Source organism: Rhinoderma darwinii, chromosome 5, assembly GCF_050947455.1.
Source record: "Rhinoderma darwinii isolate aRhiDar2 chromosome 5, aRhiDar2.hap1, whole genome shotgun sequence".
Lineage (NCBI taxonomy): Eukaryota > Metazoa > Chordata > Amphibia > Anura > Rhinodermatidae > Rhinoderma > Rhinoderma darwinii.
The window spans coordinates 201,926,238-201,941,995 of NC_134691.1; the positions used below are offsets into that span (position 1 = coordinate 201,926,238).

The 15,758-nt window shown below is 39.0% G+C and overlaps 1 protein-coding gene across 1 annotated transcript in view; it reads left to right on the forward strand.

The window, feature by feature from the left end:
* Positions 1 to 11,136, forward strand: part of LOC142652539 (uncharacterized) — a 63,725-nt gene extending 52,589 nt beyond the window's left edge. Inside the window, exons 14-17 of the mRNA XM_075828188.1 lie at positions 3,311 to 3,401; positions 4,450 to 4,533; positions 4,957 to 5,070; positions 10,970 to 11,136. Coding sequence (XP_075684303.1) covers positions 3,311 to 3,401; positions 4,450 to 4,533; positions 4,957 to 5,070; positions 10,970 to 11,136 — 456 coding nt within the window. The remainder of the gene's footprint in view (positions 1 to 3,310; positions 3,402 to 4,449; positions 4,534 to 4,956; positions 5,071 to 10,969) is intronic.
* Positions 11,137 to 15,758: the final 4,622 nt, after the last annotated feature.

A 15,758-nucleotide genomic window follows, 5' to 3' on the forward strand; every position in this document is an offset into this window, starting at 1 on the left:
AATCAAACATCTCTAGCCGACTGAAAAATGCTGTCAAACTACTCAAAGAAAATAAAGACACAACCATCAAAAACTCAGACAAAGGAGGAGCAATTGTAATAATGAACAAAAAAGACTACCAACAGGCCATACTGGACCTGTTATCGGATAAAGACACTTACATTCATCTGGACGTCAATCCAACTGAAAAGATTCAACTCCTAATGAAATCGTTACTAACTGAAGGTTTTACTCAAGGTTTTCTTACCCAGAAACAATTCAATTACATCTATATAGAGAACCCCATTACTCCGATCATACACGCGCTACCAAAAATCCACAAAAACATTTCTCCTCCACCCATGCGGCCCATAGTGTCAGGCATAGGGTCGTTATTGGAAAAACTATCTGAATGGTTGGACTCTTTACTACAGCCTCTTGCCCAAAAATCACCAGGATTTTTGAAAGACACTAGAGATGTACTCTGTGCGTTCCAACAAAAAATCTGGAAAAACAACTTTACTTGGCTTACTTGTGATGTCATTTCACTGTACACGTCAATCCCACACAAGTTGCACATGATGCACTAAAATACCATTTGGATACCTACAGTACATATAGTCCAGATTTCCAGAAATATATCCTGGACATACTGATGTTTCTCCTTTTACACAACTACTTTCAATTTGATCGAAAATATTTTTTGCAAATAGCAGGAGTTTCAATGGGAGCTAAATTCTCCCCATCAATTGCCAATCTCGTTATGTCCTGGTGGGAACAAAAATTCATCTTTTCAGCAATTAATCCATATGATAACAATTTGGAATGGTATGGCAGGTATATCGACGACCTTCTATTTATATGGAAGGGAGACGTTAATACTATCCTGCCATTCATCAAGTTCCTTAATAACAACGATTACAATCTAAGATTCACCCAAATTCTATCACATTTTTAGACTTAGATTTAAAAGGTGAAACCGATAAAATTATCGAAACAAAAACCCACAGAAAACCTTCAAGCGGAAACACAATACTGCATGCAAACAGTCATCATCTTAAACAGACCATCAAATCCATACCAGTAGGAGAAATGTATCGGGCAAAGAGGAATTGCACCTCATACTCTCAATACACAAAAGAAAAAGATCAAATCCAAGAGAGATTGTCTAACTGAGGATATCCAAAATGGTCCCTCAGACGAGCGGACAACATTACATCAAAAACGAATAGGGCCGATCTACTTAAACAGTCAAATACATGCAAAAAAATGGACCCGAATAAACCAACACTCATCCTCCAACAAAGCAATCAATTTTCACAAATAAAACAGATTGTTAACAAGTACTTACCTATACTCATGGAGGATGACAGCTTAAGGACCATTCTGAAGGAGGGATGCAATATAGTAGCAAGGAAGGCTCCATCCTTAGGAAACATCTTGTCCCCATCTCTTTTTTTCTTCTGCAGAACCCAAAACAACGTGGTTAGAAAATAAAGGTTTCTACAAATACGGACAGCATCCGTGCAAAGTTTGTACATATACCCTCACTTCCAAAACCTTTTAAAACTCAAAATATTCCGAAACTTTTACCATACAAAATTATATAAATTGTAACTCAGAGTCAATAATATATCTAATTGAATGTACCGATTGCAAGTTGAAATATGTCGGGTGCACTAGCCGCAAATTAAAAACCCGTATACTCGAACATCTCAGTTACATTAGAAATACCAATATTATTAATATATCTAATGCAGCAAGGCATTTTATCCAACACCACAAAAGATCAACAAATACGTTCGCCTGCTATGCAATCGAAAAGATTCACAGATCTAAAAGAGGGGGAGATGTAAAACACAAAATGCATCAAAGGGAAGCTTATTGGATTTTCCGATTAAACACCAGAGTACCACACGGCCTTAATCTAAAAAAAAGAGCTTATGTTTCTTTACTAACACAACGTATAATATTAACAACAAAATATGAGTATTCATATAATACACACAAAATATTATTCAATTATATATTCAATTTCTCATATTTAATACCTAATAACTATCAACCTACATACATGTTCGAAAACGAAGGGCGATATATCCTCTAATGAAATTAACCTGTAGGACTATAAAGAACATGAAGGGCTATATATATATATATATATATATATATATATATATATATTTTTTTTTTTTTTTTTTTTTCTTTTCCAATGAAAATAATTTGTAGGATCATATAGAACATAGTCAAGATTTTCAGGGTTTTTCTCCTTTTCTGACAAGATTATACACATGTTGTTTAATCATAATTTAATTCTGTTTTAACCAGTCACGTATATATTTTGAAATTCCAACAAGATAACCATTTAGATAATATATACATGCCTTTTTAGCCTTTCCCACACATTGTTCCTCAACCACCTAAACACCCTTTCATGTGTCTAGTTTTTTCTTTTTTCCCATACTCAGCCATCATACACATTACACTGACTATGTGCGACTAAACGAAACAAGCGATTTCTATGCACACACCTGTTTTCTAATTTTTTCAAAACATACCATCAGCTCCCACACACAATGTGTATATAAACGAAGGAGCTTACCTTTTTCTCACGAATACAATAAGTATTAACTTACAACATCGATATAAAAAGTTCAAAATACTTACCAATCAGATGAATCCCGGTCCTTTGATCAAATGAAGGCGGGCAACAAAGAACTGACGCTTGCGTCTCAACGGGGAACTCCTCCTGAAACGCAATCAAATAAACAGGTGTCATCCCGGATATATAAAATTCCACATTCGCAGTCAGTATTCATAGAGCCATGGTTAAGAATGCAGGCGGCGTTCGAAACGCGTAGGCCGTTCACCCCTCTCAAATATCTTGGCAATACAGGACATCAATATTTCTTTAGCATATTTCTTCCATGGATCGCTATTTTAACAATTTAAATTAAAACTTGGAAAAAGCTTGCTTTTATACTCTTTCATCAGCGCTGGATCTACCCCCCCCCCCCCCTTGGTTTTTGTCTTTATTAACTGTCGGTTGTTCCTTGGAGACCTGTGTGCACCACACCAAGAAAACTCTAAGTAGGGGAATGAGGATGGTATAAATGCAGATGGGAGCTGTAGAGAAGGTAGCGCCCCTTTTGAATGTAAAAGAACTCCGTACAGGTTGCACACACACAGGTCGGCCCTGGGTTTGTGTCTCAAATTTCAGTTATTGCATAAGATTTGTGAAAAATAATTTAACAATCTTTATCAGTATATATTTTACACATTGTATCAAATGTGATAGCATTTTAAGCGCTTTTTTTTACTGTTTTAACAGTCTGTGTCCAAATCTCACGCTACTAATAAACCAGGCAAATGCAAGAAGCAGGATCCAAAACCTTCTGTTGTGCAACCCCAGGCAAAACAAGGTAATTAAGTCAGTGTGTGAAAAATTTTATGGGTGAACTCAAGGCATATCCAAATATGAGTTTCACTGGTTTGAAGGGGTATTCCCAACTCCGATACAGGATATGACATAACGGTCTGATAGATGCAGGTTCCACCTCCAGCGCCTATGGCACCCCCGACCTGCATGGTGACTCAAGCGCTGCAGCCATATAAATAAATAAAGAGGTATTTGTTTCATGTGCATGGCTCTCTCTATTCACTGCTATGGGAGTTCAGGAAACAGCCGAGCACACTTGCCCTGTTATTTCCATAACTACCATAAAAGTGATCAGAGTGAGTCTCCCCATTCAATGCCTAGATCGGCGATGGGCGGCTGCCTCACCAAGTAGGTGTGTGACTTGTGATCAGGGTTGGGAATACACATTTAAAGGGAATAAACCAGAAAATTAACTTTTGTTAAAACATAGTTTTACATACTTAATTTTCCATCTACTGTATTAAAAATCATAAAATACACCAGATTTTTACTCTGGCCACTGAGCCTCATAATAGACTTGACCCTTCCTGTTCTGTAAAGATCATTTCTCAGTAGTCTCCTCATTATCATCACAGGCAGGATTACAATGAAAGGTACAACACAGTATCCACTATTGACCATAGGTGATGAGCACCGCTCCTCTCCTCCCCCTTCCTTCACAATGACCCGTACACAGGTCACGGAACATGCCTAGAAAACTCCACCATGGGAGTCAATGAGTCTTCTTCAGTTTGAGGTTTCATATGTGCACGTGACTGCTGTAAAGCAAACTACTGTTCATAGCTCAGCGCAACAGCTAGGGCAAGATGGGTGCCCCCTTAATTCTGTGCGGAAAACAGAATAAAAACATGTACACTCAGAAAACAAAAACAGATTAGAGAAAAGGAACACATTTCATATCCATCAGATTAGCTGAGGAGCTTGGGGAAAAAAAAAAATTCTATTCAATATGTACGTAGGTTTTTTTTCTCCCAGTTCGAGATACTGCTCCTTGTGTAAATGTATAGAATTTTTTTTCTGTTGACTTTCAGGTCCTGTTTCAGAATTTAACAGCACATCACCTCCTGGGGAAACAAAACCACCAGTGCCTAGCTCATCTTCAAGTATGCCGCGAGGTACGTCTAACTAAGTTTTAACGTTTTTTTCCAGTTCTGTGGCTTAGGCCACTTTCACACGCACAGCAGTATTGGGAAGCCAAAAGATTTGTACCTCTGTCTTGCACCCATTCCAAGTTTTGGCTTCTAAATACTGAAGCAAGCTACTGCCGTGTGAAAGTGGCCTTACTCCCTCTGAATTTATTATTGGTGTTTGGGCTTTAAAATTACACTTTGGGGCTATAACATGTGGTATAAGATAGATGGATGGCTCGATGAAAACATCTGAAAATAAATAAAAGTACATTTCAGATTTTAATTATACGATCAAGTAATGGCAATACCTTTATGTGCATGAATTCCTGCATCTCATGATCTATTTCCGTGATCCATGTATAGCGCTTATTCACGTTTTACAATATTTTGTGTGTGCTCCTTTTGTAGTGTCTACAATAAAAAGCAAAGAAATAACGCTACTTTCAGATCCACTTTTAAATAATCAAGTGTCTATAGATCAACCTGGATCATCTTCAGCAACTACTCCCGACCAGTCACTAGGTATAGCATGATACAGATTTTATTTCCATAGACTATACATTGTATTTCTGTAACTGTGCTGCTTTACATAATTTAGACACCTACGTATTTGCTGCAAATGCATTGTTGTTCACAGCCTTAGGCTTCGTTCACATCTGCGTCGGGGTTCTGTTCATGGAGTCCCCCTGACGGAAAGGTTTTACGGAACCCATGACCGGAACCCTGACGCAGATGTGAACGAAGCCTAACCCTTGTTTTTACTATACCCTTGCTGCCACAAGGAGGGTCTTTTAAGGTCCATAGCCAGAACTGCTAACCTTTTATATAATTTGATCAAGCTTTGATTCCCTTCCCTAAGATTATCTAAATTTATATATGATTTATCAGTTTCCGAAAAAGAACTCTTAACCGCTTCCCGACCGCCCACTGTATATTCACGTCGGCACTTGCTGGGCTCTGTGCAGTGCCGACGTGAATTCACGATGGGTGTTAAAAGCACGATCCGGGTGTCTCAGAGTAGCGCTGACACCCGGATCGCGCTGTTATCACCTGCCTCTGGTCCCGGAGATATGATCGGGACCTGATTAGTTCAGGTCCCGGTCATGTGATCGCAGGGAAAGTGTGTTGTAGCAACGAACTGGAAAGTTTGTTGCTATAACAAACTGGAAAGTTTGTTGCTACAACAAACTTTCCTGGGGACCGATTGAGGGTGCTGCAGTCGGTTATAAGGCAGAACCGGGGGCCATACAACGGCCCCCGGGTCTGCCATGCAAGGCAGCCAATGAGAACCAGCCGGAGGCAGGTCCTCATAAGCTTCCTGTCAGTGTGACTCTCAGTGTCACACTGACAGTTTATAATACATTACACTACCTAGTAGGTAGTGTAATGTATTATAGCAGCGATCAGTGCTGCCAGTCTTCAAGTAAAAAGTAAAATATAAAGTAATAAAAATGTTTTATAAAAGTGTAAAAACAAGTTATGTTACAAAAACAAAAAAATGCTTTTTTTCCTATAATAAGTCTTTTATTATAGGAAAAAAATGAAAATGTTAAAAAAAAGTACACATATTTGGTATCACCGCGTTCGTAACGACCCAAACTATAAAATTATTTTTCCCGCACGGTGAACACTGCAAAAAAAATAATTAAAAAACAATGTCAGAATCACTATTTTTTGGTCATCAACCCTCCCAAAATATAGAATAAAAAGTGATCAAAAAGTCGCATGTACCCCAAAATAATACCAATAAAAACTACAACCCGTCCCGCCAAAAACAAGCCCTTACACCGCTTTTTTGACGGAAAAATAAAAAATTATGGCTCTCAGAATATGGTGACACAGAAAATAAATTATTTTATAAAAAAATGATTTTATTGCGCAAACGCTGCAAAACATAAAAAACCTATATACATATGGTATCGCCGTAATCGTACCGACCCGCAGAATAAAGTAAAAATCAAGCACCGTAGAAGGAAGTCGGCACCACTCTCAATCTTCACAGCATGGAACAGGCAGATAGATGCAAGTGGAGTCAGGGTTTCCTCATTTAAGCAAACTTCGGGCGGTGCTCAGCATAAAAACAGACAGTCTTGTAGTATAATATAGATGAAAGAAATGAAAATGCGGCACTCACCCGTTTGCAAATCTTTTTAACTTTATTGTGTCACCTTGGCGAGGATAAAAGCATTACAGGGAGGACAGCTAGTTGTAGGTTACAGCCTGTTTCGCGCTGGAGATTGCGCTTCTTCAGAAGAAGCGCAATCTCCAGCGCGAAACAGGCTGTAACCTACAACTAGCTGTCCTCCCTGTAATGCTTTTATCCTCGCCAAGGTGACACAATAAAGTTAAAAAGATTTGCAAACGGGTGAGTGCCGCATTTTCATTTCTTTCATCTATAGAATAAAGTAAAATGTCATTTATACCGCACGGTGAACACTGTAAAAAAAAAATACAAAAAACATTGTCAGAATTTATGTTTCTTTGTCACTTTGCTTGCCAAAAAAATCTAATAAAAAGTGATAAAAAAAAAATCACATGTACCCTAAAATGGTACCAATGAAAAGTACAGATTGTCCCGCAACAAATAAGCCCTCACACGGCTCCGTTGGAGAAAAAATAAAAAAGTTCTGTCTCTCAGAATATGGCGATGCAAAATGTGCAGATCGTTCCAAAAGCGGATAGGATCAGGCGCCATTTATCAGTGCGACACCGGCCACATATCTGCGGATTATTATTTATGTACCCCATTATTATACTCTCTTATTATGCCCTGATGTTCTCCGCACAGGTTACATATGCCCCCACATCATAACTGAAATACCAGCAAAACCCCAAACAGAACAGTTACCAAGCAAAATCTGCGCTCCAAAAGCCAAATGGCGTTCCCTCCCTTCTGAGCCCCACAGCGTGCCCAAACACCAGCTTACGTCCACATATATGATATTTTATATCCGGGAGAACCCGCTCAACATTGTATGAGGTATTTGTCTTCAGTGGCACAAACTGGGCACAACGTATTGTGCATTAAAATGGCATATCATTGGAAAATGTAAATTTTCAATTTGCACCATCCGCTGCGCATTAACGCCTTCGCGCACCACGACTTAATAGCATGTCGTGGTGCGAGGGGTTATATATGGAGCGGGCTCACGCGCTACGCCCGCTCCATATTCTGCAGGTGTCAGCTGCGTATTACAGCTGACACCCGGGACTAACGGACAGGAACAGCAATCGTGCTGAAACAGGAGCCTGTAAAATGACATTATACTGCAATACATTAGTACTGCAGTGTATTGTACCAGCGACCTAATGATCGCTCGTTCCAGTCCCCTAAAGGGACTTTTGGGAGGTTTCCACTGTTTTGGTACCTCAGGGGCTTTGCATATGCGACATGACACCCGAAAACCATTCCAGCTAAATTTGAGCTCCAAAAGCCAAATATTGTTCCTTCCCTTCTGAGTCCAAACAGCAGTTTATTACCACATATGGTGTATTGCTGAAATCAGGACAAATTGCTTTACAAATTTTGGGGTGATTTTTCTACTTTATTCATTGTAAAAATTAAACATTTCTATGTTTTTTCAGAAAAAAGTAGATTTTCATTTTCACGGCCTAATTCCACTAAATTCAGCAAAAACTGTGGGGTCAAAATGCTAACTATACTCCTAGAAAAATTCCTTGAGGGGTGTAGTCTTCAAAATGGGGTCAGTTTTGGGGGGATTCCACTGTTTTGCTCCCTCCAGGGCGTTGCAAACGCGACATGGCACTGAAAAACAATCCAGCAAAATCTGCGCTTCAAAATCCAAATGGCGCTCCTTCCCTTCTGAGCTCTGCCATGGGTCCAAACAGCAGTTTAGTACCACATATGGGGTATTGGCGTAATCGGGAGAAGTAGCTTTACAAGTTTTGGGGTGCTTTTTTAATCTTTATTCCTTGCAAATATTATTTTTTTTAATATTTTTTCTGAAAAAAAGTAGATTTTCACTTTCACAGACATACTCCAATAAATATAGTAAAAGACCTGTGGGGTCAAGATGCTAACTATACCCCTAGATAAATTCCTTGAGGTGTGTAGTTTCCAAAACCGTCTCACTTTTGGGGGATTTCCACTGTTTTGGCACCACAAGACCTCTTCAAACCTGACATGGTGCCTAAAATATATTCTAAAAAAAGGAGGCCCCAAAATCCACCAGGTTCTCCTTTGCCCCTGAGGCCGGTGTTTCAGTAAATTAGCGCTCTAGGGCCACATGTGGGATATTTCTAAAAACTGCAGAATCTGGGCAATAAATATTGAGTTGCATTTCTCGGGTAAAACCTTCTGTGTTACAGAAAAAAATGTATTACAAATGAATTTCAGCAAAAAAAAAAAAAATTGTAAATTTCACCTGTACTTTGCTTTAATTCCTGTGAAGCGCCTAAAGGGTTAAGAAACTTTCTGAATGCTGTTTTGAATACTTTGAGGGGTGAAGTTTTTAATATGGGGTGATTTATGGGGTCTATCTAGTACATAAGGCCCTCAAAGCCACTTCAGAACTGAACTGACCCCTGTAAAAATAGCCTTTTGAAATTTTCTTGAAAATGTGAGAAATTCCTGCTAAAGTTCTAAGCCGTGTAACGTCCTAGAAAAATAAAATAATGTTCAAAAAACAATGCAAATATAAAGTAGACATATGGAATATGTAAAATAGAATCTATTTTGTGTGGTATTACTATCTGTTTTACAAGCAGATACATTTAAAATTAGAAAAATCATAATTTTTGCAAATTTTCTCTAAATTTTGGTGTTTTTCACAAATAAGCAATGAATTTATTGATCAAATTTTTCCACTAACATAAAGTACAATATGTCACGAGAAAACAATCTCAGAATCGCTTGGATAGGCAAAAGCATTCCAGAGTTATTAACACATAAATTGACACATAATAATAATAATAATAATAATCTTTATTTATATAGCGCCAACATATTACGCAGCACTTTACAATGTAGAGGGAACATGAAAACAATATCAGACATTACATAGTGACAAAGTTCATTTACAATTCAAACCTGGGGAGTGAGGACCCTGCTCGCAAGAGCTTACAATCTATGAGGACATAAGGGAGACACAAAGTGTAATAGTGTTTGTTCTGTACAATGGTCCGGCCATTTTTATACACATGCGGTGGTAACATAAAGCTGCATGAGCCGGTCACCAGCCAGTATCCGTGTATGACGGACAAAATGTCAGATTTGAGAAAATGGGGCTGGTCATGAAGGTCAAAATGAGCTTGGTCTTGAAAGGGTTAAAATATGAGCTGCTACAAATACCACATGGAAGCATTTTCTCATAAGATAGTACAAGTTGTTTTACATCGGTCTGGTTTGGAGTGCAGGATAATCCCTTCCCGACAAAGCTATTTCCGTTGTGTTTTTTTTTTTTTTTATTTTAGTGGGTTTTTTGCTACCCGCATTCCAAAAACCATAAAAAATGTTATTTATTTATTTATTTATTTTTCATTTTTCTGTCGACATAGCCATACGAGGGCTTTTTTTTTTTTTTTTTTTTTGCAAGACCCTTTGTAGTCTTTATTGTGCCATGAAATGCACTGTGAAGCTTTTAAAAATTTTTTGTGGGGGATGGAAAAATAAACAGCAATTTCTCCTTCGGTTTTTGGGTTTCGTTTTTATGGCGTTCACCGTGCAGTAAAAATTACATGTTCACTTCATGTTGTGGGTCAATATGATTACGCTGATACCAAATTTATAGATATATTTTTTTTGTGTTTTACTGTTATGAAGAAAAACGATTTGTAAAAATAAAGTGTTTTGTCACGCAATATTATGAGACCAATAACCTTTTTATTTTTCCCTCAATGGAGCTGTGTGAGGACTTAATTTTTACGTGGTTAGCTGTAGTTTTTTATTAACACCATTTTGTGGCACATGCAACTTTTTGATCAGTTTTTAATCCATTTTTTCAGGGATGTAGGTTGACCAAGCAACAATTCTGTCAGATTTTTTTTTTATGGCATTCATTGTGTGGAATAAATATTGATATATTGTAATACTCTGTGACACAGCGACACCAATTTTACATAACTTTAGGGGAAAAATGGGAAGAGGGTATTGTTTTTCCTAAATTTCAGTATTCCTAGAAACTTTATCGACATAATTTGAAATAAAAAAATATGTTTAAGTCCCACTAGTCCAATACACTGGACTACTTATCGTAAACCCGCAGTCGCACCAAGGGGGGGGGGGTGACCGAGGGGGTTCCTCAAATGTTGGGAAGAGGTCAATAATTAGCACATATACCACTCACTCCTTTTATAAGTTCACATGTTGGCAGCTCAAATGAACAAGCAGTATCTCAGATTATAGTGCTCAAGATATTGTGTGTGTACTAGATAGACATCATTTGAAATTTTTGTTTTACAGGCCCAGAAAGGAAATCTCCAGAAAAGTTATTTCCTGTTTCAAAGCCCAACAACACTGGGAGACTCGGCGAGAGAAAAAAACTGATATTTACAGTATCCTCAAATAAGTCTCAAGGTACTAGTGAAAAAGTCCCTAGTCCTCAAGCTGTACGTTTTGTCTATTATTAAAAATCGGTCGATTTTTCAATTTAATTTGTATTTGAAAATTGTTCCAGAAGCAAAGTGCAACAAGAAGCAAGAGTCCCATGGTCCTACAGCCAATTATATTGCAGCGACTAATGTATTTAATCAAGATAAAAGAGAAGGTAATTTTATTAGTTTTTCTGAAGAGGGAAATATCTGATAAGGAGTCTTTCTAATAAACAAACAAACATTGGTGGTGTTTTTAAAGGGGTATTCCGATTAAAACAAGTTACCCCCCTCTCCGTAGGGTAAGGGGTAACTTGCTGATCGGTGGGTGTCCAACAGCTCGGATCCCCACCGTTTACGAGAACGGGAAGCCCAAAGTTGCCCGAACCCCAAGTCTGAACCGAGCGACAGGTCGCTCATGCGCACTGCCGCTCCATTCATTCTCTATGGGAGCGCCGGATATAGCCGAGTGCAATGTTCGGTGTATTCCCCCTTTTAAGCCCTTCTTTCGGTTTTTTTTTCTCCACGTCTTGCAAAAGCTTTAACTTGGTTAATGTTCCGTCAACATAGCCGTATGAGGGCTTGTTATTTGCTGGATGACTTGTAGTATTCTAATGACACTATGAAATGTACCATTATAAATTACTGGGAAATGGAAAAAAAAAAAAATTTGTAGTAAGGTGATCAAAAAAAACTAAAACTCTGGCGTTTTATACTTTTTTCGTCATGGCGTTTACCTTGCGGGTTAAATAACATTATACAGGGCGATTCAAAAAGGGCGGTGCAAAATTATAGCCTCGGTATTCGTAACCGAGAGACAATAACACAAATTTATGAACCTAAAAACACACACTATCTATCCAAGTTTTATCTATACACTATAAATGTTCAAAGTGATTTCCATTGGTGACACGGCAGATGTCCAACCGATAGTCCGGTTCTGTCCAGACGCATGCCAACATATCCTCGGATATGGACTCCACTGTTTTAGAGAGCATTGTTTCAGGTCGTTCAGATCCTGTGGCTGGGGGGCAGATACACGGAGTCCTTGATGTAGTCCCACAGAAAGAAGTTGCATGGTGTTAGATCTGGCGATCGTGGAGGCTAGCACCAAATTGGTGAATCGTTGTTTCTGTTGTTGCCGATCTAATGTTCCGGTAGAGTTTCATTCAGGTATGGGCGAATATCCAAATGGAAATGTGGAGCTGTGCCATCCTGCTTATAGGCTACGTTTGGCATAAGCCATTCCTTTAACATGTCCAGGTAGGAGTGGCCAGTGACCGTATCCTCTGCAAATAGGGACCAAGAACATTGCGCCTGCTTATTGCACAGAACACGTTTACTTTGGGTGAGTTTTTCTGAGCCCCAAATTCTAAAGTTGTGGCGATTTGACCTTCCCACTGAGGTGAAAGGTAGACTCAGGCTGGTGTTCAGCGATATCAGTGAATGCGTCCTCTTCCAATCGGCCCTGCAAGTCAATGCAACGTCACAGCGTTTCGGTTTGTCATCTGGTTTCAACTCTTTGAGAAGTTGTAATCTGTATGGTTTACAATGCAGATGTTTTCGTAATATACGCTGTACCATGGTTTGTGGCACCTGTAGTTCCATACTAGTTAGCCTGGTCAACTTTCTAGGACTACGCTCATACACGTCTCAAATTCTGTGCACTGTCTCTTCTGAAGTCTTCAGGCAGCCTGCACTTTTCCCATGATAAAAACACCCAGTTGTTTCGAATTGCTTCACCCAACGCGAAATGGAGTTTCTATGCGGAGCACATTTACCAAATTTATTCTGAAAGTTTCGCTGTACTGTCACAACAGATCCCGTTCTTGCAAATTCCAACACACAAAAAGCTTTTTCTTGCTTCGATGTCGACATCTTATGTCACACTATGTAAACACGCTTCAAATTTGGCTCTTGAAATTGAAAGCTGTGCTGTGATTGGTTGCTAAGGGCAACTATCCCAGTTTTGCTGTGATTTTCAGTCACTGGCCATTTGCCACTGATGTTACTTCAACTACAGGCCTTTTCTTTTGCACCATCCTTTCCGAATCCCCCTGGATCATAATAATTCAGACTTTTACAGATGGAACGACACTATTCTGTGTGGGGTTTTTTCTTTTTTTTGTTTTGTTTTTTTAAATTACTTATGGGGGAAAAGTTTTTGATTTTTTTTGTTTTTGTTTTTTTGTATATTATTATTTTATTTATTTTTTACATTTGACTGTTTCCTAGATTTATTTATTTTTGGCTCCCTAGGGGACTTGAACAAGCGATCGTTTGCCTATGGCAAACCAAGGCAGTTGGAAATACACACAAATTTTTCCCACGTGCTTACTTACAGCGTATTCCAGAAGCCACCTTATGTGATCTAGTGGTGTCTGACCACGTGGCTATCTCTCCTGACCTTCTCGACTCCTACCCAAAGGAAACTGTTTGAAGGATGGAAATTTCTAAATAAAATCAGAGTATTATTTTACCTACTTGTTATAGTGATGGGGGTTGGAGTTTGATGTAGGCAATACCAATCATAGATTTGAGCCCTTGTTATATTGGAGGATGGCTAATGCGGTCATAAGAGAAACTTTTTGAGTATACTTTTATATATCATAACGGATGTCTCAGATCAGTATGAGGTAGCCACTGAAAACCTATGGGAGGCATATTCTACCTTCCTCTTTTCTCCTACAGAGGCTGCTGGCAGGAAGATAGAAGTTTGGCTGGATAGAAGGGAACGTTTCTATAGGACCCAATTTGAAGCGGACATGTTCCGCTTTTGGAACAAGTCAATCAGATTACTGGCAAAACTAGCAATTCCTCCAAAAGAGCACTCAAAAATCACCAATAATTGATCCCACCTGAATAGCAAATCAAATACTCCTATTACAAAATACAGGCAGGATAACCAGTATATTGCAAAATATAACATCTTTATTAGATATAAAATACAGAATATAAAATGGAATTTTACACAAGTACTAAAAACCTCCTATAGAAAAAAATGCATGGGTAAATACAGCAAAGTACCTGAACATTGAATGCAGCAGCCCTATACTGACAAGTGTCGAGTTGGAGAAAACAATTAGACTAGACAGGCACAAAAAGGACAGAATACTGACCAACAGAGGGGGACCCTGATCCCAAACACGTGTTTCGCCGCCTGCTTCGTCCGGGGGTTAGATTCCCTAACTCTACACTTGTCAGTACAGGGCTTCTGCGTTTATTGTCCAGGCACTTGCACTTTGCTGTATTTACTCATCCATTTCTTTCCATAGAAGGTTTTCAGTATTTATGTATGGGGATCCTTGCATCATGGGATTATCGTTCCATTTCACATTCTGTATTTTATCTTGTATCTAATAAAGATGTTATATTTTGCATTATACTGGTTATCCTGCCTGTATTTTGTGATAGGAGTATTTACTGGCAAGACTAGCCTAAAGGAAATTTTTCCAGTCCTATATCACACCCATGAGACCTAAAGATGTCCATCAATTTCACCCGAAATGAGTCAGTGACATACTAAAAGACTTTTATGCCAATCTTTACAATGATCCGACGCCTCAGGTGGGCTAGGAACTTCTAAGGAAGGTGTTAAGGGGCCCCATCTCTGGACCGTATCCATTATTTCCTCCAGGTATATAAGAGACTTTTTATGTCTATTTTTAGGTAGTTTTATTTTGTACTTGTACATCATTCTGATTAAATCTGTAGAATTGCACCCCTAACAGTCTCATTAAAATTTAAAAACAATTTTGAAAGATTGACGGAGGTGCAGAGGGTACAATTGGATGCCCCCCTGACGGTTGAGGAAGTGAGGGAGGCACTTGGGTCGATTGGAGGGGACTCCTCGCCCGGTCAGGATGGATTACCTTTTGAGCTGTACAGACGTTATGGAGAGTTGCTTCTCCCCTGTCTTTTGGAAGTCTTTAAGGAGTCATATGCGATAGGGGGAGTATCTAGATCTATGTCGGAAACAACGATCGTATTGATTCCTAAGAAGGACAAGGATTTGACGGATACATGGTCGTACAGGCCCATATCTTTATTAAATACAGATGTGAAGCTGTTAGCTAAGGTGTTGGCAAGGAGGCTACAGCAGGTGATCCCAGGAATCATTCACCCAGATCAGAACGCTTTTATTCCGGGTCGAAGTACTAGTAATTGTCTGCATAGACTGTACACTAATATACAAATGGGAGAGGGGGAGCTCCGCTACATCCTGTCTTTAGATGCTATCAAGGCGTTTGACAGGGTGGAGTGGCGGTTCCTATGGAGAGTAATGACAAGGTTTGGCATAGGGGATACATTTATAAATTGGGTTAAAATAATGTATTCTGCCCCATTGGCCAGGGTAAATGTAAATGGTGAACTATCTGAACCAATTATGTTGTCTCGGGGAACACGGCAGGGTTGCCCCCTCTCTCCGCTTCTATTTGCTATTTTTATAGAACCATTAGCCATGTTGATTAGGGGCGATAAAGAGATTAAGGGATGTGGCTGTGGTGGGGAAGGGGATAAAATGGTTCTGTATGCTGATGATATTTTATTGTGCTTGAAAGAAACCCCAACTTCCGTTCATAGAACGATGCAGGTACTGGAAACCTATGGTAGATTTTCGGGTCTTAGAATCAATTGGTCCAAATCATGTCTTCTCCCAT